General features: G+C 41.0%; 1 protein-coding gene and 2 non-coding genes across 5 annotated transcripts in view; all 3 read left to right on the plus strand.

The window, feature by feature from the left end:
- CKAP5 (cytoskeleton associated protein 5) overlaps window positions 1-27,346 on the plus strand; it is a 101,791-nt gene that overhangs the window by 59,882 nt on the left and 14,563 nt on the right. For 2 of the 3 annotated variants that reach the window (XM_025355907.1, XM_025355908.1), the window contains exons 19-35: window positions 650-707; window positions 815-940; window positions 4,072-4,211; window positions 4,352-4,526; window positions 5,115-5,228; window positions 6,275-6,403; window positions 12,510-12,704; window positions 13,398-13,533; window positions 15,857-15,945; window positions 18,532-18,657; window positions 20,746-20,895; window positions 21,203-21,406; window positions 21,620-21,755; window positions 22,189-22,382; window positions 23,926-24,098; window positions 25,268-25,441; window positions 25,670-25,790. In XM_025355907.1, coding sequence (XP_025211692.1) covers window positions 650-707; window positions 815-940; window positions 4,072-4,211; window positions 4,352-4,526; window positions 5,115-5,228; window positions 6,275-6,403; window positions 12,510-12,704; window positions 13,398-13,533; window positions 15,857-15,945; window positions 18,532-18,657; window positions 20,746-20,895; window positions 21,203-21,406; window positions 21,620-21,755; window positions 22,189-22,382; window positions 23,926-24,098; window positions 25,268-25,441; window positions 25,670-25,790 — 2,440 coding nt within the window. Of the gene's footprint in view, window positions 1-649; window positions 708-814; window positions 941-4,071; window positions 4,212-4,351; window positions 4,527-5,114; window positions 5,229-6,274; window positions 6,404-12,509; window positions 12,705-13,397; window positions 13,534-15,856; window positions 15,946-18,531; window positions 18,658-20,745; window positions 20,896-21,202; window positions 21,407-21,619; window positions 21,756-22,188; window positions 22,383-23,925; window positions 24,099-24,334; window positions 24,359-25,267; window positions 25,442-25,669; window positions 25,791-27,346 lie in introns of all 3 variants that reach the window. The other variant, XM_025355906.1, reaches the window with a different exon arrangement.
- LOC112607495 lies at window positions 21,883-21,993 on the plus strand. Its single transcript, XR_003115836.1, has one exon. It is a non-coding gene; the product is annotated as a small nucleolar RNA SNORD67 (small nucleolar RNA).
- On the plus strand, window positions 25,840-25,943 carry LOC112607496. Its single transcript, XR_003115837.1, has one exon. It is a non-coding gene; the product is annotated as a small nucleolar RNA SNORD67 (small nucleolar RNA).

A 27,346-nucleotide genomic window follows, 5' to 3' on the forward strand; every position in this document is an offset into this window, starting at 1 on the left:
AGTGAGGACAATCAGGAGTTTGGTTTCAACATATTAGATGTAGGTTGTCTTCCAGGTATACAAATGGAAATATCACAAAGGCAGCTGGATGATGTGAATCTGGAGTTCAGGAGAGAGTTCAAGATTGGATTTAAGAGTTGTATTTAAGCATGAAAGGATTGTCAGCATATAGATAGTATTCAAAGCTCACTTTAAAGTTAGTTTAGGAGGCTGAGTGCTGTAGCTCAAGCCTGTAATCCCAGCACTTTGGGAGGCTGAGGCAGGCAGATCACTTGAGGTAAGGAGTGTGAGACCAGCCTGGCCAACACGGTGAAACCCCGTCTCTACTAAAAACAAACAAACAAAAAATTAGCTGGGTGTGGTGTTGCACACCTGTAATCTCAGCTCCTTAGGAGGCTGAAGCATGAGAATTGCTTGAACCAGAGAGGCAGAGGTTGCAGTGAGCTATCATGTACTGTACTCCAGCCTAGGTTACAGAACAAGACTGTGTCTCAAATAAATAAAACAAAATAAAATAAAGTTAGTGTAGGAAGAGAAAAAGTGAGAACTTTGCCAAAGGAAGCCAGTCCTAGAGTCTGGCTTTATAAAACTCTATTGAGTATTTTGAGGGTTTCATTTGTTTGCTTTTAATTCTAAGTGTTTCTTCTAGGTTGAATGTCAAAGCTTTCATTAGCAATGTGAAGACAGCTCTTGCTGCAACAAACCCAGTGAGTACATAACAACATATATAGGGCAGTATTGCCATCTTTGTGATTTAAAAAGTTATTATTGCCATCTTTGTGATTTAAAAAGTTCTTTTTCTTCTGTCTGGCAGGCTGTGAGGACTGCTGCCATAACCCTGCTTGGCGTGATGTATCTGTATGTTGGTCCCTCTTTGCGAATGTTCTTTGAGGATGAGAAACCTGCCCTCCTATCCCAGATAGATGCAGAATTTGAGAAGGTAAAATTTCCACAAATGATGCAATCTGTTAGCGGACTTGAGAATCTCATTAATTAAGACTAAACTGTTGGGTGTGGTGGTGCATACCTGTAGTCCCAGCTACTCAGGAGACTGAGGAAGGAGGATTGCTTAAGCGCAGATGTTTTGGGGGCTGTAGTGTGCTATGCCAGTTGGGTGTCCACAGTAAGTTCAGCATTAGTATTGTGACCTCCCAGGAGCTGAGGCCACCAGGTTGCCCAAGGAGAGGTGAACTGGCCCAGATCAGAAACAGAACAGGTCAGCCAGGTGCAGTGGTTCATGCCTATAATCCCAGCACTTTGGGAGGCCAAGGCAGGAGGATCCCCTGAGCCCAGGAGTTTAAGACCAGCCTGGGCAACAAAATGAGACCTTGTCTCTACAAAAAAAAAAAAAAAAAAAAAAAATCAAAAAATTAGCCAGGCATAGTGGCACATGCCTGTGGTCCCAGCTACACAGGAGGCCAAAGTGGGAGGATCACCTGAGCCCAGGAGGTTGAGGCTCCAGTGAACCATGTTTGTACCACTGTACTCGAGCCTAGGCCAGAGAGACAGACCTTTTCTCAAAAGAAAAAGAAAAAAAAAAGAAAGAAAGAAACAGCACATCAAAACTCCCATGCAGATCAGATCAGTAGTGGGATCACAATTAGAATAGTCACTGCATGCCAGCCTGGGCAACATACTGAGACTCCGTCTTTCTGGAATGAAGAATATGTATTTGCTTTTATGCACAATAAAGTATCCCTGGAAGAGTTCATAAGAAATTGATGATTTTGGCCGGGCTTGGTGGCTCATGCCTATAATCCCATCACTTTGGGAGGCTGAAGCAGGCAGATCACTTGAGGTCAGGAGTTTGAGACCAGCCTGGCCAATATGGCGAAACTCCATCTCTACTAAAAATACAAAAATCAGCCGAGTGGCTGGGCGCCGTGGCTCACACCTGTAATCCCAGCACTTTGGGAGGCCGAGGTGGGTGGATCATGAGTTCAGGAGATCAAGACCATCCTGGCTAACATGGTGAAACACCATCTCTACTAAAAATACAAAAAATTAGCCGGGCGTGGTGGCAGGCGCCTGTAGTCCCAGCTACTCGGGAGGAGAATGGCGTGAACCCGGGAGACGGAGCTTGAAGTGAGCTGAGATTGCCCCACTGCACTCCAGCCTGGGCAAGAGAACGAGACTCTGTCTCAAACAAAAAAAAAAATTCAGCCGAGTGTGGTGGTATGCCCTGGAATCCAGCTACTTAGGAGGCTGAGGCATAAGAATCACTTGAACCCGGGAGACACAGGTTGCAATGAGCCAAGATCATGTGACTGCACTCCAGTCTGGGTGACAGAGCAGGACTCTGTCTCAAAAAGAAAAAAAAAAGAAATTTTTTTGTTTGTTTGTTTGTCTGTTTTGTTTTTGGGTTGTTTTGTTTGGTTGTTTGAGATGGAATTTCGCTCTTGTTGCCCAGGCTTGAGTACAGTGGCGCTTCCTGGGCTTATTCCAACCTCTACCTTCCGGGTTCAAGCAATTCTTCTGCCTCAGCCTCCTCAGCTGGGAAGCTGGGATTACAGGCATGCGCCACTATGCCAGGCTAATTGTTGTATTTTTAGTAGATACGAGGTTCTACCATGTTGGCTAGGCTGGTCTCAAACTCCTGACCTCTGGTGACCTGCCCATCTTGGCCTCCCAAAATGCTGTAATCACAGGTGTTAGCCACCACAACCAACCGATGATTTTATCTATGAGGAAGATAACTAGGTAGCTATGGTATAGAATGGGAGATTTTTCTCTTTACGTTCTTTGATACAGTGTCAAATGTTGTAAATGTATTACCTGGTCAAAAAGTACATTAAATATAAGTTTATTTAATTTTGTTTAGAGACAGGGTCTTACTCTGTCACCCAGGCTGGAGTGCATTGGCACAATCATGTCCCACTGCAGCCTCAACCTCCCAGGCTCAAGTGGTCCTCCTGCCTTAGCTCCCAAGTTGCTGGAACCACATGCATCATGCTCAGCTAATTTTTAAAATTTTTTGTAGAGACAGGGTCTCCGTTTGTTGCCCAGGATGGTCTTGAGCTCCTGGACTCAAGCACTCCTCCCACCTCAGCCTCCCAAAGTGTTGGGATTACAGGCGTGAATCACTGCTCCTGGCCAAATATAACATTTTTTAAAAATTTAAAATAAAAACATAAATTTAAAAACTTGACCCTCCTCGGCCAGGTGCGGTGTCTCATGCCTGTAATTGCAGCACTTTGGGAGGCCAAGGTGGGCGGATCATGAGGTCAGGAGATGGAGACCATCCTGGCTAACACAGTGAAACCCCGTCTCTACTAAAAATACAAAAAATTAGCCGGGCATGGTGGCAGGCGCTTGTAGTCCCAGCTACTGGGGAGGCTGAGGCAGGAGAATGGCGTGAACCTGGGAGGCGAAGCTTGCAGTAAGCCGAGATCACGCCACTGCACTCCAGCCTGGGCGACAGAGCAAGATTCCGTCTTAAAAAAAAAAAAAGACCCCCTCAAATAATATTTCTAATTGAAATTGCTGAGTGTTGGTACACTTGCTCTGTATTGTCTTGAGTATATAAGTCAAAAGACAGCTTCATAATTCTAACGAGTTTTGGGGGAATGTTTTGTTTTGTTTTGTTTTGTTTTTGAGACAGAATCTGGCTCTGTCACCCAGGCTGGAGTGCAGTGGGCAATCTCAGCTCACTGCAACCTATTCCTCCTGGGTTCAAGTGATTATCCTGCATCAGCCTCTCTAGTAACTAGGACCACAGGTGTGCACCACCACACCCTGCTAATTTTTGTACTTTTAGTATAGATGAGGTTTCACCATGTCAGCCAGGCTGGTCTCGAACTCCTGACCTCAGATGATCCACCCGCCTTGGCCTCCCAAAGTACTGGGATTATAAGTGTGAGCCACCACACCTCGCCTTCTAGTAGGTTTTGTATAAAAATACCTTTTGACATGTAGTCTCAAAATTGTAATCTAGGTAGCAGTCAAATTAACTACTGTGTAAATAGGTATTATAAAGGAATGAGAGTTTGACACGGGCACCCTCTCTAATTTGTTTGTTCCCATATCCTATTATATAAATTTCATGACCCTTACTCATTCATTTGTGTATAGATGCAGGGACAAAGCCCACCTGCTCCAACCAGGGGAATTTCCAAGCATAGCACAAGTGGTACAGATGAAGGAGAAGATGGAGATGAACCAGATGATGGGAGCAATGATGTCGTTGATCTTTTGCCGAGGACGGAAATCAGGTAGGTTCCAGTCTGTGAAATGGTTTATTTCATTCATTGTATTGAATTCTGAATGTTCTTTTTGAATTCAGTGAGGGGAACTTATGTGATATCATCATTTTTTTGGAGTCTGGAATTAAAGGTTATTTTCTGTTTTTCAGTGATAAAATCACTTCAGAGTTGGTATCTAAGATTGGTGATAAGAATTGGAAGATTAGGAAAGAAGGCCTAGATGAAGTGGCAGGTATTATCAATGAAGCAAAATTTATCCAACCGAATATAGGTGAACTTCCAACTGCCTTGAAGGGTCGACTCAATGATTCAAATAAAATCTTGGTATGTAGAGCATACGACTCTTCTTTTTATCTTCCCTCCCCACTGCTGCAGGAGTTACGTTTTCAGTGTAGCCTTCACTAGCAAAAACTAAGTGATTACTTTCTTTGCTTTGAACTAGAAATAGCTGCCTTTAATTTATTAAGTGTATCTCAAGATATGATGGTAGTTGGCAGATTTATTCATCAAATTTTTATGAGTCAGAATTTGCTTTTTGCAGAAATCCAGTATTGAATATATTTGTATAAAACTGCTTGTAATATACATAAACATAATAATTTCTTATTTTTAAATGTGGATTTTTATATCAGGATTTCCATAAACTAGGTTTTACCTTAAAGTTGTAAAGTACCATAATCTCTGGTCTAAAATTCTGATAATCTAGTTTTACGAACTGATGATAAAAAGAGAGGCCACTGCCTACAAAATAATTAGAATAATCTAAGTAGAATAGCATGACAAGCCAATGTCTCTGTCTCTTGAGTAGGCCAGAAATATCCTGCTGTATTGACAGTATAGCAGCAAATTTACGGAAGTTTGCACACAACTTGCTTATGGTTTCAACATAAAGTATTGGCTCTTTCCACTCAGGTACAGCAAACATTGAATATCCTGCAACAACTGGCAGTAGCCATGGGCCCAAATATTAAGCAACATGTAAAAAATTTAGGCATCCCTATCATCACAGTCCTTGGAGACAGCAAGGTAAACCTAACTCTTTTCACCACGGCTCCATTCTGGAATAGGCCAGCCATATTCTTGGGTTAAAGATAATTCTCTTTTTAGAGTAATGTAAAGACCTTATAAACTTTATAAAGATGGAAATATTAGAAGAAAAACAGTAAACATTTTTATCTTCCAGGCAGGATTAAGGTGACCAGATATCACTTACTAGTTTTGTGACTTTTAGATAAGCTATCTTCATTGAGGGTCAGTTTCTTTATCTGTGATATTTCTTTCTTACAGAATTAAATGAGTCTGTATGTAAGGTACATTTTATTGTGCCTGTTTCATATAGTATGCACACAACAAATGGTTGCTATTATGATTATAACATAATTGTGTAACATTTTGCTATAGTGAATAAAGACGTGAATTTGGAGTTCATTAAGTTATTTTCTACTTTTATTTTTCTGAACTGTTAGAGTGGGATCTTCTAGTAGCTCAGCAAGATATTTGTAGTTTCATAGTCCTAGAAGTCACTGAAATATCATTGAAGGTTACAATGTTTAGCCCTAGACTAAATATTTGAATATAATGTATAATTTATTTAACTTGAGGAACTTTAATTTAATATAATTTGTGCTATTTTAATATTAATGTAAATTAATATAAAAACATAACTAATTTTCAATCAGTTTATTAGCAATTTCAGTCTTAACCATTATGTTGTCTTTAACATTTAGAATTTCATTCTTTAGCAGACAGACATAGACGTAAATGCCCGCAGCTTTTCAGGAAGCAAAATATAGGAGTTTATTCTTACATGATATTTTATGCCCAGATCACTCACTGTTTTCCCTGATTAACTGAGTACACAAGTTTTACAATTTGGAGTTTTATATTTCTACTTTACTTTGGAATTTTAGTACAATCATAGAACTAGTTTCTGTTTTAGAGAAGATGGCTTCATGTATGTTCATGTGGGCCTTAGAGAACCCTCCATTGTTCATGTTCATAAAGCAACAGTGATTACCCCCTACCTCCAAACTGTGGTAGAATTATTTTTGCTGATTATCTTCTCCATTTAGAACAATGTTCGAGCTGCTGCCCTAGCGACTGTAAATGCTTGGGCAGAACAGACTGGCATGAAGGAATGGCTGGAAGGAGAAGATCTTTCTGAAGAGCTCAAAAAGGAAAATCCTTTCTTGAGGCAAGAGGTTAGTATCATAAATTAATCAATCGTGTGCATTACTCATGTCATTTACTTCCGTAGGGGCTTGGGCCTGTCTGATAAATACGCATTTATGGTTAGAATGAGTTTCATTATAAAACAATTAATAAAATGAAACCACATTCCTGGGGCCTTTATATTCATGTGCTTCCATTTTCTTCCTTTCACATGCTTCTTTATCAATAACACTTTCTAGAGGACTAGGCTTTTTGTGGAATTTTTCCCTTTTCTTAAACATTTAAATGATAAAATCAGAGGTTTTGTGTTTTTTGTTTTTTTAATTATACTTTAAGTTCTGGGATACATGTGCAGAACATGCAGGTTTGTTACATAGGTATACATGTGCCATGGTGGTTTGCTGCATCCATCGATCCGTCATCTTCATTAGGTATTTCTCCTAATGCTGTCCCTCCCCTTGCCCCCCCAACCCCCGACAGGCCCCAGTGTGTGATGTTCCCCTCCCTGTGCCCATATGTTCTCATTGTTCAACTCCCACTTAAGAGTGAGAAATTGCAGTGTTTGGTTTTCTGTTCCTATGTTAGTTTGCTGAGAATGATGGTTTCCAGCTTCATCCATGTCCCTGCAAAGGACATGAACTCAATCTTTTTTTATGGTTGCATAGTATTCCATGGTGTATATGTGCCATATTTTCTTTATCCAGTCTAACATGATGGGCATTTGGGTTGGTTCCGAGTCTTTGCTATTGTGAATAGTGCTGCAGTAAACATACATATGCATGTGTCTTTATAGTAGAATGATTTATAATCCTTTGGGTATTACCCAGTAATGGGATTACTGGGTCAAATGGTATTTCTAGTTCTGGATCCTTGAAGAATTGCCACAATGGTCTTCCACAATGGTTGAACTAATTTACACTCCAACCAACAGTGTAAAAGTGGTTCCTATTTCTCCACATCCTCTCCAGCATCTGTTGTTTCCTGACTTTTTAATGATCACCATTCTAACTGGCGTGAGATGGTATCTCATTGTGTTTTGATTTGCATTTCTCTAATGACCAGTGATGATCTTTTTTTTCATATGTTTGTTGGCCACATAAATGTCTTCTTTTGAAAATTTCTGTTCATATCCTTTGCCCACTTTTTGATGGGGTTGTTTTTTTCTTGTAAATTTGTTTAAGTTCCTTGTAGATTCTGGATATTAGCCCTTTGTCAGATGGGGAGATTGCAAAAATTTTCTCTCATTCTGTAGGTTGCCTGTTCACTCTGATGATAGTTTCTTTTGCTGTGCAGGAACTGTTTAGTTTAATTAGATTCCATTTGTCAATTTTGGCTTTTGTTGCCATTGCTTTTGGTGTTTTAGTCATGAAGTCTTTGCCCATGCCTATGTCCTGAATGGTATTCTAGGTTTTCTTCTAGGGTTTTTATGATTTGAAGTCTTAGGTTTAAATCTTTAATTCATCTTGAGTTAATTTTTGTATAAGGTGTAAGGAAGGGGTCCAGTTTCAGTTTTCTGCATATGGCTAGCCAGTTTTCCCAATACCATTTTTTTTTTTTTTTTGAGACGCAGTCTCGCTCTGTAGCCCAGGCTGGAGTGCAGTGGCCGGATCTCAGCTCACTGCAAGCTGCGCCTCCCGGGTTCACGCCATTCTCCGGCCTCAGCCTCCCGAGTAGCTGGGACTACAGGCGCCCGCCACCTCGCCCAGCTATTTTTTGTATTTCTTAGTAGAGACGGGGTTTCACCGTGTTAGCCAGGATGGTCTCGATCTCCTGACCTCGTGATCCGCCCATCTCGGCCTCCCAAAGTGCTGGGATTACAGGCTTGAGCCACCGCGCCCGGCCCCCCAATACCATTTTTTAAATAGTGAATCCTTTCCCCATTGCTTGTTTTTGTTAGGTTTGTCAGAGATCAGATGGTTGTAGATGTGTGCTGTTACTTCTGAGGCCTCTGTTGTGTTCCATTGGTCTATATATCTGTTTTGGTACCAGTATCATGCTGTTTTTGTTACTGTAGCCTTGTAGTATAGTTTGAAGTCAGGTAGCATGATGCCTCCAGCGTTGTTCTTTTTACTTAGGATTGTTTTGGCTATACAGGCTCTTTTTTGGTTCCTTATGAAATTTAAAGTAGTTTTTTTCTAATTCTGTGAAGAGAGTCAATGGTAGCTTGATGGGAATAGCATTGAATCTGTAAATTACTTTGGACAATATGGCCATTTTCATGAGACTGATTATTCCTATCCATGAGCATGGAATGTTCTTCAATTTGTGTCCTCTCTTATTTCGTTGATTAGTGGTTTGTAGTTCTCCTTGAAGAGGTATTCCTAGGTATTTTATTCTCTTTGTAGCAGTTGTGAATGGGAATTTGCTCATGATTTGGCTTTCTGTCCATTATTGGTGTATAGGAATGCTTGTGATTTTTGCACATTGATTTTGTATCCTGAGAAGTTGCTTATCAGCTTAAGGAGTTCTTGGGCTGAGAGGATGGGGTTTTGCAAATATACAATCATGTTCATCTGCAAACAGAGACAATTTGACTTCCTCTCTTCCTATTTGAATACCCTTATTTCTTTCTCTTGCCTGATTGCCCTGGCTAGGACTTCCAATACTATGTTGAATAGGAGTGGTGAGAGAGGGCATCCTTGTCTTATGCTGGTTTTCAAAGGAAATCCATGCAGCTTTTGCCCATTCAGTGTAATATTGGCTGTGGGTTTGTCATAAATAGCTCTTATGAAAATCAGAGGTTTTAATCAAACATAAAAATAGAGGCTGGGTGCAATGACTCATGCCTGTAATCCCAGCACTTTGGGAGGCTGAGGCGAGCAGATCACTTGAGGTCAGGAGTTGGAGACCAGCCTGCCCAACATGGTGAAACCCCATCTCTACTAAAAATACAAAAAATTAGCTGGGTGTGGTGGTGCGGGCCTATAATCCCAGCTACTTGGGAGGCTGAGGCAGGAGAATCGCTTGAATCCAGGAGGCAGAGGTTGCGGTGAGCTGAGATCACGCCACTGCACTCCAGCCTGGGTAATAGAGCAAGATTTCATCTCAAAAAAATAAATAAATAAATAAGCCAGTTGTGGTGGCTCACGCCTGTAATCCCAGCACTCTGGGAGGCCAAGGTGGGTAGATCACCTGAGGTCAGGAGTTCGAGACCAGTCTGGCAACATGATGAAACCCCGTCTCTACCAAAAATAGAAAAATTAGCCAGGCGTGGTGGCGGGCGCCTCTAATCCCAGCTACTCCGGAGGCTGAGACAGGAGAATCACTTGAACCCGGGAGGCGGAGGTTGCAGTGAGCCGAGATCACGTCATTGCACTCCAGCCTGGACAACAAAAGCAAAACTCGTCTCAAAAAAAAAAAAAAAACATTCAGAAATCCATCAGAGTAATCATAACAGAATAACAAAATTCGTGATTATATCAATTGATGGAAAAAAGGCTTTTGACATATCCAACATGCGTTCATGATTTAAAACTCTCAGCAAGTTAGTAATGAAAGAGAATTACCTCAACTTGATATAAGCATCTGCATAACAACCTCTACAGAGAACATGAAACTTAATGGTGAGGGCCAGGCACGGTGGCTCACACCTGTAATCCCATCACTTTGGAAGGCCAAGGCAGGCAGATCATGAGGTCAAGAGATCGAGACCATCCTGGCAAACATGGTGAAACCCCGTCTCTACCAAAACTACAAAAATTAGCTGGGCGTGGTGGCATGAGCCTGTAGTCCCAGCTACTTGAGAGGCTGAGGCAGGAGAATCACTTGAACCCGGGAGGCAGAGGTTGCAGTGAGCCAAGATCGCGCCACTGCACTCCAGCCTGAGTGACAGAGCAAGACTCCGTCTCAAAAACAAACAAAAAAAGGAGGAATCACTTTACAATTAGCTTACTATGTTGCTAATGTAATCAAGACACTGTGATAGTGGTAGTAGGAGAATGGGGTGGAGATAGACACATAAATCATTGGAACAACAGAAAGAACCCAGAAATAGACCCACACTAATATGATCAACTAATTTTTTACAAAGCTACAAACTGATTCCATGGAGGAAGTATAGTCTTTTCAACAAATGATTCTGGAGCAATTGAACATCCATAAACAAAAAAATGAACCTCACCCTAAACCTCACTGTCTCAAAACAGATTATGGACTTAAATGTAAAACATAAAACTATTGAACTTTTAAGGGCAAACTAGAAAATCTCCAGGATGTAAGGCTGGCATAGAATTCTTAGACTTAAAACCAAAACCATAATCCATAAAAGTCAAGTTGACAAATTGGACTACGTGAAAATTAAAAACTTTTACTCTGCAAAAAAAACCACATGAAAATAACAAAACAAGCCACAGAACAACAGAAAAGATTTGTAAGCCAGTATCCAATAACGGACTGGTATCTAGAATATACAAAGAACTCAAAAAACTCAATAGTAACAACAACAGAAAAATCAGAAAATGGGTATCCATGGCCAAGCCTGTTTTAGGGGAAAAATTTTTTAAAAATAGAAAATGGGACAAAAGACACAAACAAATGTTTCACTGGAGAGAATACACAGATGGCAAATAAGCCAATGAAAGATGCTCAGTGTTGGCCTTGTGCGGTGGCTCACGCCTGTAATCCCAACACTTTAGGAGGCCAAGGCAGACAGATCACCAGGTCAGGAGTTTGAGACCAGCCTGGCCGGCATGGAGAAATCCCGTCTCTACTAAAAATACAAAAATTAGCCAGGTGTGGTGGCGGGCGCCTGTAATCCCAGCTACTTGGGAGGCTGAAGCAGGAGAATTGCTTGCATGTGGGAGGTGGAAGTTGCAGTGAGCTGAGATCGTGCCATTGCACTCCAGCCTGGGTGACAAGAGCAAGACTCCATCTCAGAAAAAAACAAAACAAAAAATGCTCAGTGTTATTAGCAACCAGGGAAATGCAAATTAAAACTATGATGAAATATCACTATACAATCATCAGAATTGCTAAAATTAAAAATAATTGTAACGTGAAATGCTGGAGAAACCTAAATAGTCATGCATTGCTGCTGGGAATGTAAAATGGTATAGCCACTTCAGGAAACAGTTTGGCATTTTCTTATAAAACTAAACATGCAGTTACTATATGAGCCAGCAATTGCACTCTTGGACATGTATTTCAGAAAAATGAAAATTTATGTCCATACAAAAATATGTACAAATATTCATAGCAACTTCAATCATAGTAGCCAAAAACTGGGATTATAGCTCAAGGGTAGAGCATTTTACTGCATAATAGCCAAAAACTAGAAACAGTTCAGATACCTTTCAATAGGTGAATGATTAAACAAATCTCTTGTATATCCATACATGGAATACTATTTAGCAATTAAGAACAAATTGCTGGTAAATGCAACAATTCAGATAAATCTCCAAGGAATTATGCTGCATGACTAAAGCCAATCCCACTGGCCTGCGAGCCAAGATTATGCCATTGCCCTCCAGCCTGGGTGATGGGAGTGAAACCCTGTCTCAAAAATGAAAAATACAAATATGAACTATTTTAGGGATATATAGAAAAAAATGTCAACATAAGGCAAAAAATAGAAGTCTCGGTAAAATTTGTAACCTTCTGATCACAATAAGTGCTTTGGGTCTTCTAGCTAAATATTTTTCAGAACTAAAGGGAGATAAGTCAAACTTTTTCATCTTTAAGATGTATTAGGCCGGGCGCGGTGGCTCAAGCCTGTAATCCCAGCACTTTGGGAGGCCGAGACGGGCGGATCACGAGGTCAGGAGATCGAGACCATCCTGGCTAACACGGTGAAACCCCGTCTCTACTAAAAAAATACAAAAAACTAGCCGGGCGAGGTGGCGGGCGCCTGTAGTCCCAGCTACTCGGGAGGCTGAGGCAGGAGAATGGCGTGAACCCGGGAGGCGGAGCTTGCAGTGAGCTGAGATCCGGCCACTGCACCCCAGCCTGGGCGACAGAGTGAGACTCCGTCTCAAAAAAAAAAAAAAAAAAAAAAGAAAAGTACTGATTTCATATTGGAAAGTTATAGTGATGAAAGCTAATTCAGTGCTTGAGACTAATGAAATCAGTAAGCCTAAGATCATACATGATAACAGTCTTCATTTGAAGTGTGTAACTAGTCTTTATTTCTTTTGGCAGCTTCTGGGCTGGCTGGCTGAGAAACTACCTACTCTTCGTTCCACCCCTACAGACCTTATCCTTTGTGTTCCTCATCTCTACTCCTGCCTAGAAGATCGAAATGGAGATGTGCGAAAGAAGGCCCAAGATGCTTTGCCATTCTTCATGATGCATTTAGGATATGAAAAAATGGCCAAGGCTACTGGGAAACTAAAGGTACTACTTCTTGTTGCTGCTATTGCTGTTAAAAGCTATTAAAAAATATATTTAACATGGGCCAGGCACGGTGGCTCATGCCTGTAATCCCAACACTTTGGGAGGCCGAGGCAGGTGGATCACCTGAGGTCAGGAGTTCAAGGCCAGCCTGGCCAACATGGTGAAACCCCATCTCTACAAAAAATACAAAAAAATTAGCCGGCTTTGGTGGCACATGCCTGTAATCCCAGCTACTTGGGAGGCTGAGGCAGGAGAATTGCATGAACCCAGGAGGCAGAGGTTGCAATGAGCTGAGATCATGCCACTGCACTCCAGCCTGGGCAGCGAGCGAAACTCCGTCTCAAAAAATATATATATATATTAAACATGAATTTATATGAGCAAAAAACCATATTACCTCCTGTGAGTCTCAATTTGAAATCATAACAAGCAAAAATAAAATATTAAGCAGTGTAGAAGTAAAAATCTGCTGACTTCGCAGGGGTGAAAACTGTGACCTTCTAGAATGATACCTACCTTAGTGTGACTTCATAATGTGTGTGACTTCTGACACCATGTGCTGCCTTCCTTACTTCAGTGGTATTTCAAAACTAGGAGCTCAGTCATTTGTTCGAGAGAGGATTTGTTCATAAGCTTCGTATGACTTTATCATTTATGTGACCTCTCACTTTTTATGTTATTTTGTCTCTCTAGCCAACTTCTAAAGATCAGGTATTGGCCATGCTAGAGAAAGCCAAAGCTAACATGCCAGCCAAGCCTGCTCCACCCGCTAAAGCAACTTCTAAACCAATGGGAGGGTCTGCTCCAGCCAAATTCCAGCCTGCATCAGGTAACTCTATCTTAAGAGGGTTAAAGGGGAAGGAAATAGCCCTGAGGAACTCTAAAAAGACATTCAGCCTTGTCTCTTTTAAATCACATTTCCTTACAGCGTAGATCCAAGCTCTCCTTCCTTCTCTCCTTACTTTCCTTTCACAAACACTTGTCAAGTAGTCAAGTACCTATTTTATGCCAGAAACTACTAAGAGTACAAAGGTGACTAATTTGGTTTCCAATTCTAAAATGTTTTTTTTGTTTTTGTTTTGTTTTGTTTTGTTTTTAGAGTTGGGGTCTTGCTCTGTCACCCAGGAGGGAGTGTAGTGGCATGATCATAGCTCACTGCAACCTTGAACTCTTGGGCTCAAGTGTTCCTTGTGTCTCATCCTCCCAAGTTGCTGGGACTACAGGCATGCGCCATCACACCTGGCTAAATTTTTTTACTTTTTATAGAGATGAGGTTTTGTTGTGATGCACAGGCTGGTCTCAAACTCCTGGCCTCAGGCGATCCTCCTGTCTCAGTCTCCTAAAGTGCTGGACTTACAGGCTTGAACCACCACACCTGACCCCAAAAGGAGTTTTGGAATAGCACATCAAAATAGTCCTTTCTGAAGTGTTGCATCCTACATTTAAGGTTTCCACAACTGTTTTCTGCTCCTGGATACTATAATTAGAAGAGGAATTGGGAGAATCTAGCTTAATCTACTTTATTAACCTTCTTTAAGGGAAAATTCTTGATTTCTTTATCCTGATACTAAAATTCCATAATAGGCTGGGTGGCTTATGCTTGTAATCCCAGCACTTTGGGAGGCCGAGGCCAGTGGATCACTTGAGGTCAGGAGTTTGAGATCAACCTGGCCAACATGGAGAAACCCCACCTCTACTAAAAATACAAAAATTAGCTGGGTGTCGTGGTGCACACCTGTAATCCCAGCTACTCAGGAGGCTGAGGCAGGAGAATTACTTGAATCCAGGAGGCAGAGGTTACAGTAAGCCAAGATCACGCCACGGCACTCCAGGCTGAGGGACAGAGCAAGACTCTGTCTCAAACTAAATAAATAAAAATAAATAAAATTCAATAATATATAACCTGCGGCCAATTCATTTTTAGACTTACTGCTTAACAATATTCTTGAATTTAGTGGAATAGAAATTGTTGATGCTATAAAGTTAGAAATTTTACAGCCTGATGAACATGGCAAAACCACATCTCTACAAAAATTACAAAAATTAGCTAGGCTTGGTGGCACACACCTGTGGTCCCAGCTACCCAGGAGGCTGAGGTGGGAGGATCACTTCAGCCCAGGAGGTTGAGGCTTCAATGAGCCACGATCGCACCACTGCACTCCAGCCTGGGTGACAAAGCCAGAACCAGTCTCCCAAAAAAAAAAAAAAAAATTTACATGTGTAAAACTCTTTATTAAAGTGCATATTCAGTTTTAACTTTTATTGGGATCTTGCTATGTAGCAGATACTGAATATCAAAGATGTCCTTACCCTTAAGAAAGTATCAGTCTGGGCTGGGCATGGTGGCTCACACCTGTTATTCCACCACTTTGAGAGAACAAGGAGGTCAAGACCAGCTTGGGCAACATAGTGCGACCCTGTCTCTAAAAAAAAAAAAAAAAATTGTTTTAATTAGCTGGGCTTGGTGGTACACACCTGTAGTCCCAGCTCTTCAGGAAGCTGAGGTGGGAGGACTGTTTTAGCCAGGGAGGTCAAGGCTGCAGTGAGCCCTGATCATGCTATTGCACTCTAGCCTGTGTGACAGAAACCCTGTCTCTAAACAAACAAATGAAACTACAGTTTAAATGTTGGTAAATGAGATATAGATTTTCTGAATTAATTTCCCTCTTATGCTTAAAGAGAGATTTTGGGAGAAAAATTATTAGGAAAAAAAAATCTGAGCCAGGCACAGTGGCTGACGCCTGTAATCCCAGCACTTTGGGAAGCCAAGGTGGGTGGATTGCTTGAGCCCAGGAGTTTGAGACCAGCCTGGGCAACATGGTGAAACCCTGTCTCCACAAAAACTGCAAAGAAAATTAGCTCGGTGTGGTGGCACAGTCCTGTAGTCCCAGCTACTAGGGAGGCTGAGGTGGGAGAATTCACTGAGCCCGGGAGGTCAAGGCTGCAGTGAGCACCGTGAAGGCACCACTATACTCCAGCCTGGGAGATAGAGCAAAATCCTGTCTCATTAAAAGAAAAAAGAAAAACTAACTGAAAACATCTTATAAACTGATACATTTAAGACTGCAGGCTTCCTTGTCATCATCATATATTTAACCTGTCCAAAATAAAATATTAAAGTTTATAGTATATATATATTTTTTTTCTCAAAGCACCTGCTGAAGATTCTATTTCCAGCAGTGCAGAACCCAAACCTGATCCAAAAAAGGCCAAAGCTCCAGGATTATCCTCTAAAGCAAAGGTATGTTAACTCTGTATACTTCGATGCAGACTTGCTTTTAAATATATTTTATACACTGAGTCATTCTATTAGGAAGGATCACATTATATATAAAAGAACATCACTGCTATTGATATTATCAAATTATTTATACAAATTTCTGTGGCTCATTTTTAATAAGGTCCTAAAACGGAGACGTCCTGCTCTCAAGAGGTGCTGTCATCTTCCTTTCATGTAGATTTTTGGGGAAAGATATACTTTATTGAAAGAAGAAAGGGCCGGGCGCAGTGGCTCACACCTGTAATCCCAACACTTTGGGAGGCCGAGGCAGGCGGATCACTTGAGGTCAGGAGTTCAAGACCAGCCTGGCCAACATAGCGAAACCCTGTCTCTACTAAAAATACAAAAATTAGCCGGGCATGGTGGCAAATACCTGTAATCCCAGCTACTCGGGAAGTTGAAGCAGGAGAATCGCTTGAACCCAGGAGGTAGAGGTTGCAGTGAGCCAAGATCTCACCATTGCACTCCAGCCTGGGTGACAGAGCAAGACTCAGGGGGGAAAAAAAAGGAGAAAGCAAGCATTTGTAGCTCTGGCATAATAAACACTTTAGGCTGATTTGGATTTAAGAAAAGGAGTTAAATCAACTTCCTTCAAATATGGCACTGTTGTCATCATACTAGAAGATGTTTCGGTTAGTCTGCAGGGAAACACCATTTGTCCCAATGGGATTTATTTTGATGCATCACCAATTCTTTCAGTATTCATGGAGAGTTAGACAATTTAAAGCAGTGTGTTCAAATGTTCAACTTTATCCCCTGGGTGATTTTTTCATTTAATTAAGTTTATAAATCACAGAAAATTGTCATTATCTCTATCAAGATTCAGATTAATAAACATATTCAGAGTGTTAATTATTTAATACTTACAAAAGGAAAATTGCAAAACTGCAGTGGGTAGTAAATCTAAATAGAGAATTATTTAATTTACTTCCTGTAATTGATGAAAAAGTATAGAGTGAGAATGTTTTTTAGCCAGTACATGTATTATTACACCCCCATTTTGGAGTACACATTCTAGGGCCATTCTTCTAAATATTATAGTTAACCATTTTTCTTTCCTATGCTCAGGCCCTTTAACTCCTCAGTGAATTAATTTAAACTATCCAATGATGTTGTTCTTTTCCTGTCTGCCTGTCCTCATCCCAAATTTAACAAGTGCTTATTTTAGTTTTGATCACGAGTGTTTTGCAGTATTTTTGACTCCGTTCTTAATGCCATAATTTTTTTCCCAATCTTTTTACGCTTACGAAGCAGTTTCATATAAATGATCTCATATTTGTTTGGTCTGAATGACTTTAGTGTTTATACTAGAAAGAAATTCTGGCCAACTAGAAATAGTGGCCATGCTACATTTATAATAATAATGATTCCAGTAATGAAATTTGAATTTTATCTTAAATATGTGTACTATTGTTTACTATTTTCTATCTGATATGAAGATTTTAAATCTTGGATTTTTTTTTTTTTTTGAGACGGAGTCTCACTCTGTTGCCCAGGCTGGAGTGCAGTGGCCGGATCTCAGCTCACTGCAAGCTCCGCCTCCCGGGTTCACGCCATTCTCCTGCCTCAGCCTCCGGAGTAGCTGGGACTACAGGCGCCCGCCACCTCGCTCGGCTAGTTTTTTTTCGTATTTTTTAGTAGAGATGGGGTTTCACCATGTTAGCCAGGATGGTCTCGATCTCCTGACCTCGTGATCCACCCGTCTCAGCCTCCCAAAGTGCTGGGATTACAGGCTTGAGCCACCGCGCCCAGCCGGATTATTTTTTAAAACCACTTTAGTGACTTAAGTATTTAAAGCATTTCTTGTAACTTTCTCTAGAAGCAAGTTCAAAAGGTCTTCAGTTTATACTATTATGATAGAGATAGATTTAAATATCAACGGAAAGAAACAGAAAAGCTTTCAAACTAAGTGTTTTGAAATGTGTAAATGCCATTCAAGATGTCATTAATGGCCAAGGTGGGTGGATCACTTGAGGTCAGGAGCTCGAGACCAGCTGGACAACGTGGTGAAACCCCGTCTCTACTAAAAATACAAAAATTAGCCAGGGGTGGTGGTGGGCGCCTATGGTCCCACCTACTGAGGAGGCTGAGTCAGAAGAATCACTTGAACCCAGGAGGTGGAGATTGCAGTAAGCTGAGATCACGCCACTGCACTCCAGCCTGGGCGACAGAGTGAGACTCCATCTCAAAAAAAAAAAGAATGTCATTAATAGGGAAAGCTATAGTGTTGAAGATTTCAAGAAAAAAAAAAAAATTATCCAGTAAACAAAAAGTTTGTAACCTAGACTAATGATCAGTAATAGCAGCTTTTCCAACTACATAACATGCTAGTCCAAGAACTAACCGACTTAAGAATATTCTCAGAAAAATTTCTAAAGAACCTGTTCAAAAACATATACAAGATTCAATGATGCATGTTTTTTTCATGTGAGATATCATGTAGAAAGATTTCTCTGTTTTCTATGGTGCCCTTTTACTGGGCAGCAGCATCATATTCTTAAGGAGAGGTGGCCAAGCTAATCAGTATTCCCTGAACCTTGGTTGTAGAGTGCACAAGGGAAGAAGGTGCCAAGCAAAACCAGCTTAAAGGAGGATGAAGACAAATCTGGGCCTATTTTTATTGTTGTTCCGAATGGAAAAGAGCAAAGGATGAAAGATGAAAAAGGATTGAAGGTAAGGAAGGATTAAGAATCGTCAGGAGATTTTTGCTTGTATTGTTATTCAGGAATAGTTTTGCTGTCTGAAATCCATGTTATTGTGAAATATCTAGGAATTAAGTGTTTCTTTTGCTTATAAATTATATTATTCTTTAGTTTATGGGAGCATTAATTCCTACAAATAAACTATAGAATAGAGTTATTGCCTATTTTTCCCTGTAAATAGAAATAAATGATTTCGTAGCTTTTTTGGTATCTTCATTTTTAAAATCAAAGAATGGAATGTATTTTTTTTTTTAATTAACTAGATAGTATAAGCTTCTTCATTAATCTTTCTTTTCAAGACCTTACAAGGCAGATTTTGTGACTGTATAAATGGCTAGTTCAGTCATTTATCTTATATTGCTTTGATTTCATTAGGTACTTAAATTTGTTTTCAAAATGCATAATCTTTTTAAAAAATTATTTGCAGTACAGAAAGTGCAAAGTATGGTATGAAAAGCATGTCTCTGTTCCAGTATCCCTCCACAGAGAGGATATTAGTACTCATTTTTTCAATGTATTACTCCAGAAATATTTTGTACCTCTACTATCATATGTATATTTTTATATAGCCCTCCTTTTATACAGATGGAGACATGCCATATTGTTTGTTCTGTATCTCACTGTTTTCTTTTAATGATGTTTGAAATATCTGAAAGATCATTCGTATCTGTGTATATATGTGTGTATCACTGTATTGGCGCATTATATGTATATACCTTTCTTTATCCTTATGCCAATATGTTGGACATTTAGGTTGTTTCTTGTCTTTCACTATTACAAACAGTGCTGCTGTGAATATCTTTGAATGTAGGTCTTTGTTACACATATGTGAGTGTATCTATATTAAACTCCTAGAATGACGATATGCATAATTTGGATAGATATTTCAAATTTTCTCTCTATCAAAGATGTGGCAGCAGTGTCCACCATGTTATATAGTTATATGTAGGATTGATTTTTTTTTTCTTTAGTAAGAATTGCAAGGCCAGGCACAGTGACTCATGCCGGTCGTCCCAACAATTTGGGAGGCTAAGGCAAGCAGATTGCCTGAGCCCAGGAATTTAGAACCAGCCTGGACAACATAGTGAGACTTTGTCTCTACAAAAAAATTTTTTTAATTAGCTGGGCATAGTGGTGCATGCCTGTAGTCCCAGCTACTTGGGGGGCTGAGGCAGAAGAATCACTTGAGCCTGGGAGGTTAATGCTACAGTGATCTATGATCGTGCCACTGCACTCTGCCATGCCCGGGCAACAGGTGAGACTCTGTCTCAAAAACAAAGAATTCCAAAAATGTGTATTCCTATAAGATTTTCAGAGTTGTTAAGCTTCAAGAAGTATGACACCAAGCCGGGCGCGGTGGCTCAAGCCTGTAATCCCAGCACTTTGGGAGGCCGAGGCGGGTGNGGGCGCGGTGGCTCAAGCCTGTAATCCCAGCACTTTGGGAGGCCGAGACGGGCGGATCACAAGGTCAGGAGATCGAGACCATCCTGGCTAACACGGTGAAACCCCGTCTCTACTAAAAAATACAAAAAACTAGCCGGGCGAGGTGGCAGGCGCCTGTAGTCCCAGCTACTCGGGAGGCTGAGCCAGGAGAATGGTGTAAACCTGGGAGGCGGAGCTTGCAGTGAGCTGAGATCTGGCCACTGCACTCCAGCCTGGGCGACAGAGCTAGACTCCGTCTCAAAAAAAAAAAAAAAAAAAAAAAAAAAAACAAAAAACCTAGCCGGGCGGGGTGGCGGGCGCCTGTAGTCCCAGCTGCTCGGAGGCTGAGGCAGGAGAATGGCGTAAACCCGGGAGGCGGAGCTTGCAGTGAGCCGAGATCGGGCCACTGCACTCCAGCCTGGGTGACACAGCGAGACTCTGTCTCAAAAAAAAAAAAAAAAAAAAAAAAAAAGAAGTATGACACCTTGACATCTGCATTCATATTTAATTACAAATGAATATTGTTGAATTTTGAAATAATTTTATTAAATTGTTCCTGCAGCTGCATTATATAAGGCTCTCTACCTCATTTCAGTTGAACACCCTGTAGCCACTTTTCACTGTTTGTTTTTTCCAGGTGCTAAAGTGGAATTTTACTACCCCACGGGATGAATACATTGAGCAACTGAAGACTCAAATGTCTAGCTGTGTGGCTAAATGGTTACAAGATGAGATGTTTCACTCAGACTTTCAGCATCATAACAAAGCCCTGGCTGTTATGGTTGATGTAAGTCTGCAATAGATAAATATACATGTATCTCAGACATGTAAAAATACTGAGCCCTATGAAATAATCTGAAGTTTGCATGACTTGAAAAGGAAGTAGAATATACTATGCTCTCTATTTTTTAGAGCTGTTTTATTATTTGGTAGAATAAATGAATGTGTGTGTATATTTTTTAGGTCTTAATTGAAGGCTTAAAAATCTGTCATTTTATTTTTGGGCTCCAATAAAATTTAAGAGACACTTGCCTAGTAGAATTGAGATTTTGTATATTCTTATTTGTGGGAGTTTTGTTTTCTTTTATTTTAAGCACTTGGAGAGTGAAAAAGAAGGTGTTATTGGTTGCCTGGATCTTATCTTAAAGTGGCTTACCCTGAGGTTTTTTGACACCAATACAAGTGTCCTGATGAAAGCACTAGAATATTTAAAATTGCTCTTCACCTTGCTAAGTGAGGAAGAATATCATCTTACTGAGAGTGAAGCATCTTCCTTCATCCCCTATCTTGTTGTCAAGGTAATGTGGTGTTCTCTCTCTGGGAGACTGCTTGAGTTCCCAGCTGACCTCAGTTTCTATACTTTTATTTCCTCTCCCTTTTTTACTGATTATATCATGGTACCTTCCCTACTCATCCCTATTTCCCTATTCTTTCAAAACATAGTAATGCATGGGAGAATCGTTACTACTTAGGAAATGCCTCACTTAATCATTATTTTCCTTGTTGACTAGGTTGGAGAACCAAAGGATGTCATTCGTAAAGATGTTCGTGCCATCCTGAACCGGATGTGCCTTGTCTACCCAGCTAGCAAGATGTTTCCCTTTATCATGGAAGGAACCAAATCCAAAAACTCTAAGCAGAGAGCAGGTGAAGCAAATAGTTTAAACTGAGATGTGAATCTCTGCAGCAGTAGCCTATAGAAGAAATAGTTTATAGATGAACAAATAAATTTCTCCAATGCCTATGTAGTTGATTCCAACCTCCTGATTTAGACTGTGAGAGTGATGAGTTGCACACTGGTGGAGCCATGGTATCAGGTGATACAGGCACCACTCAGTATCACCCTGGTGACAAAATCAAGTGCACAGGGGCCATCTGATTCACAGGCATCTCTTCCTTTCAGGAGCACTTGCTGAAATACCATTTTTTAACTGATAAAAGGCAGTAAACAAAAAATCCTAGGCAGAGCCAGAGTCAGATTTAAGTCCTTCATATATGCCAAGGGAAATTTCTCTAGTAAGGATAAGTCTCTATCCCAAATATGTGTTGTTTCATTAATCTAGCCTTTCTCCCCCATCAGAGTGCCTGGAAGAGCTGGGATGTCTGGTTGAGTCCTATGGCATGAATGTTTGCCAACCAACCCCAGGAAAAGCCTTAAAGGAAATAGCTGTTCACATAGGAGACCGTGACAATGCTGTACGCAATGCTGCACTCAACACCATTGTAACGGTGTACAATGTACATGGGGATCAGGTGTTCAAACTGATTGGAAATGTGAGTGACTTCTCTGAACACTGTCAGCATGTTGTGAAAAGAATTGCAAGATCTCCTAGGTGCTAGGTTTCCTGTCCTCTCAACTGTAGCTAAGTTTTTACTACTTTTTAGTCAACTCAACCTATCAATGTGTCCTAGAATCTGAATAGACCCTTGAGGTGTCTCTGATTAGGCTGTTTTAATGGAAATCAAGTTTTCTTTTCTGAGCATTCTATTCATAGTAAATTTGCTTTAGAAATGAGTGCTATTTTTGAATCAAGAAATCTGAGCTAGTCCCGGGTTTAAATTCCTCCTGGCAGTCTGCTCTGTAATTTTTACTGCATCGAGTTTTTGGTTAAAAAGTGCTTACTTGTGTATAGTGTGGATACTAGTATCTGTCAGATCACGTCTTGAGCTACAGCCATGAGCCAGTTTTCCACTCACATTAGGTTCTGCCTCTGACCTCTTATTTCGTTTGAGCGAGTCTGGACCTCTGTCTTCAGTTACCTCATAGTGTCACCATATATTTACACTGGGCTTAAATATGTTTATTTATATTTTCTGATTTAATTCTCACTACTACTCAGTGAAGAATATAAAACAGTTGGGAATTTTATAGATGACCAAAAATGAAGTTTCTTGCCCATAGTCACACAGCTAGATAGTGGTGACAAAACAAAAAATGGGGAAGCTTCATTTAATTTTTGACCTTTTTATTTGTAGTTACTAATTAGCTTTCTTTTTTATCCTTTCCTTTCCTTTTTTTTTTTTTTTTTTTTTGAGACAGGGTCTTGCTTTGTCACCTAGGCTGGAGTGCAGTGGTGTGATCATGGTTCACTGCAGCCTCGACCTCCCAAGCTCAAGTGATCTTCTGACTTCAACCTCCTGAGTAGCTAGGACTATAGGCGTGTGCCACCATGCCCACCTAATTTTTTTTTTTATTTAGTTTTCTTTGAGACGGAGTCTCGCTCTGTCGCCCAGGCTGGAGTGCAGTGGCCGGATCTCAGCTCACTGCAAGCTCCGCCTCCCGGGTTCACGCCATTCTCCTGCCTCAGCCTCCCGAGTAGCTGGGACTACAGGCGCTCGCCACCTCGCCCGGCTAGTTTTTTGTATTTTTTAGTAGAGAGGGGGTTTCACCGTGTTAGCCAGGATGGTCTCGATCTCCTGACCTCGTGATCCACCCGTCTCGGCCTCCCAAAGTGCTGGGATTACAGGCTTGAGCCACCGCGCCCGGCCGCCCACCTAATTTTTATACTTTTTATAGAGATGGGGTTTCACCATGTTGCCCAAGCTGGTGTCAAACTCCTGGGCTCAAGTGATCCTCCTGCTTTGGCCTCCCAAAGTGCTGGGATTACAGGCATGAGCCACTGCGCCCAGCCCCTCTCCTTCTTTCATATCTCCTCTTCCTGTTAGCAGCTAGGCAGGTATTAACAGTAGTTCATTTTGAAGTGTGGTGCTTTGAAAGTAAACATGTCCTAACATAGAAGGTTCTATTTGTTTTGATATGAAAATAGATATTATTGAGTTATTCAGTTAAGTTTCTAAATTTGGCCTCTTCTTACAGCTTTCTGAAAAGGATATGAGCATGCTCGAGGAGAGGATTAAGCGGTCAGCAAAGAGACCCTCCGCTGCACCAATAAAACAAGTGGAAGAGAAACCTCAGCGTGCACAGAACATAAGCTCCAATGCCAACATGTTACGCAAGGGACCAGCTGAGGACATGTCTTCCAAACTCAAGTATGTAGATAGAGATACTTGTCTAAGAGCATCTCTATGGCCTTTGCCTTGTGTGCTCACAGCCTGTCCTGTAACATAATCTTGAGTTCTTGTAGCCATTATCATGCATGACAGAGTGTCTGGGTAAATGTATTGTAACCAAATGTCTGATCCTTCAGTCTTCATTGTCTTTGTCTTTGTCTCAAAACCACTTCTAAATGGTCTTGTGCCTTCTTTCACTGCTTTTCCGTGGACAGAATTATGTATCGCACTTATAGGATGTAAGTACTGCCTGCTAATTTCTCATTAGCAGGGCTCTTATATCTTTCTAACTTCTGACTTGGATTCATCCCCTCTGGAGTGTGACTAGCTTAGAGTTTATAATCAGGGTAGAGGGTGTCCATAAGTACCCCATGAATCAAGTCTTCCACAAAAGTTCAATGTCATGTGGCTAAAATATTGATTCACTTTCTTCTTTGTGTTATACTTGGTTGTGCTTAATTTCCTATTCTTGAGATAAGGCTAAATAAAATACATGCAACCCAAAATTGGCTTAGGGACTCAAAATACTGCCTCCTAAGCAAGACAGCTCTATTTTGGGTTGTGTCATGAGTATAATTTTAACCAACTTGAATTTGGAAACTTTGAATCCCTATTTCTTGGATGTAAAGCTGGCCCTGACCTGTCAAGAGTGAATATTCTAAAAAGGGGTGACTAGTGGTCTCACAAAGTATAAAATGTGCTGAACACTGCATGGAATGGTACTTATGATTAGCAAAATTAAAGCACTGGTTAATTTGGTGGAAAAGAACCAGCCAGTCTAGATTTTTCTTATATATTTGCCCATAAGTAGTGAACTTTGAGTCAATATAAATATCTTTGATTGTTTTCTGCCCCATCAGGAATAGAAGTACAAGGTTTATGGGCTTTAGTGAACTAGAACAAATACTTATAACTTGGCAGGTAATGTAAGTACAAGTTAAAGTTATCTGCCCTCTTAGGATATTCATGAACCAATGTTGTTGCCTATTAAAGGCACTTGCTTAGACTCAGGGACTTAAATCATTCAGGGGGGCTGAAACCAGAAGTTGAACATCTGTCCTGAAGCTTTGGGGCAACTGACAGTACTACTCTTGCCCTTTGGTTAAGAAGTCTCTCTTAGTTCAGGAGCCTCCTTTTGCTTCCCTTAGCCAAGCCCGAAGCATGAGTGGGCATCCTGAGGCAGCCCAGATGGTCCGCCGAGAATTCCAGCTGGATCTAGATGAGATTGAGAATGACAATGGTACAGTCCGATGTGAAATGCCAGAACTTGTTCAGCACAAACTGGATGACATTTTTGAGCCAGTCCTTATTCCTGAACCCAAGTGAGTTAAACTCTTTCATTTAAATATGAGCAGTTCATGATGATCAGACGGCATACGTGAAATATGCCCTTTGTGGTAATGTGCAGTTAAAACTTTTTAGAACTGATTTCTTTCTGAATGATAGCAGTTGTTAACTAAGACCTGGACCTAGTGGAGAATTGTATAACTCCAGCTGACTGGGATGTCTTGTAATAGAGATTGAAGTTTTCTCTTTACTCTGCTATCTAGGATCCGGGCTGTTTCTCCACACTTCGATGATATGCATAGTAATACAGCATCCACAATCAATTTCATTATCTCCCAAGTAGCCAGTGGTGACATCAACACAAGTATCCAAGCTCTGACACAGGTAATGGGTGTGCTTCCGTGACAGGGATTCCACTGGTGGACATAGAGGCTATAAATGTGATGAATTGCACATTCGCAGAGTCATAGCATTAGGGGATGCAGGCAGTGTTTCTTTCCCGAGGAGAGAAATGCACAGGTGCCACTCTGTCATCATGTGCCTCAGAGGATGTGGCTCTAATAGAGCCTTACTCTTTTTTTTTCTTTTGGTCTCACTATGTTGTCTGGGCTGGAGTGCAGTGGCTATTCACAGGCACTGTCATAGCACACTGCAGCTCCAAACTCCTGGGCTCAAGTAATCCTCCTGTCTCAGCTTCCTGAGTAGCTGGGACAACAGGCTTGCATCACTGCACCTGGCTAAGCTTTGCATTTTTTAATAATTGCATTGATTCACCAGAGGCTAGAGATAAAACAGCAGCTAACAAGTAAGGACCAACTCTCATGGAACTTATTTAGATTTTAGTGGACAGAGACAAGTAAACAAGAAAATATCACACAGTTGTAACAACTGTGTAAATATAACTTACATGGAGTAATGACAGAGAGGAACTGAGTAGATACTTAGACTGGGTGATCAGGAAAACTCTGATATCCTTGTGGCTAAGAGTATTCCAAGGAGAGGAAAGAGCTCGTATTCAGAGGTCTTAGGGGAGAAATGAGCTTGAAGTTCAAGGAAATAAGGTTCATGTGCCTGGAGCATAGTGTTAAAGGGGGAGAATGATACAGAATGAGATTTGAGAGGCAGACAGTGATCATACCATGTAGGGCTTTAAAAGCACCAGGGTGAGTTGTTTGGATTTTATTTCAATTATGATGGGAAACTATTAGAAATTTTTTAAAACAAAAGTCACGGGTGGGTATGGTGGCTAGTGCCTGGAGTGCCAGCTGCTCAGGTGGCTGAGGTGGGAAAATTGCTTGAGCCTGGGAGGTTGAGGCTGCAGTGAGCTGTGATTGCACCACTGTACTCCAGCCTGGGTGACAGAGTGAGACCATGTCTAAAAAAAAAAAAAAAAATAGGCCAGGTGCAGTGGCTCACGCCTATAATCCCAGTGCTTTGGGAGGCCAAGGTGGGTGGATCATGAGGTCAGGAGTTCGAGACCAGCCTGGCCAGTATGGTGAAATCTCGTCACTACCGAAAATACAAAAATTAGCTGGGCGTGGTAGCACACGCCTGTAGTCCCAGCTGCTTGGGAGGCTGAGGCAGGAGAATCACTTTAACCCGGGAGGCGGAGGTTGCAGTGAGCCGAAATTGTGCCACTATACCCCAGCCTGGGTGACAGAGCGAGACTCCATCCCCAAAAAATAAATTAATAAAATTTAAAAAATAACCCAAAGTGAATCAACAACAATGTGACAAAATGAGATTTTTTTGTAATTTTTTTTTTTTCTTTTTTTTTGAGATGGAGTCTCGCCTTGTTGCCCAGTCTGGAGTGCGGTAGGGCAATTTTAGCTCACTGAAGCCTCTGCCTCCTGGGTTCAAGCAATTCTCCTACCTCGGCTTCCCTAGCAGCTGGGATTACAGGCACCCACCACCACGCCCAGCTAATTTTTGTATTTTTA

This window comes from Theropithecus gelada, chromosome 14 (genome assembly GCF_003255815.1).
Source record: "Theropithecus gelada isolate Dixy chromosome 14, Tgel_1.0, whole genome shotgun sequence".
In the NCBI taxonomy this organism is placed as follows: domain Eukaryota; kingdom Metazoa; phylum Chordata; class Mammalia; order Primates; family Cercopithecidae; genus Theropithecus; species Theropithecus gelada.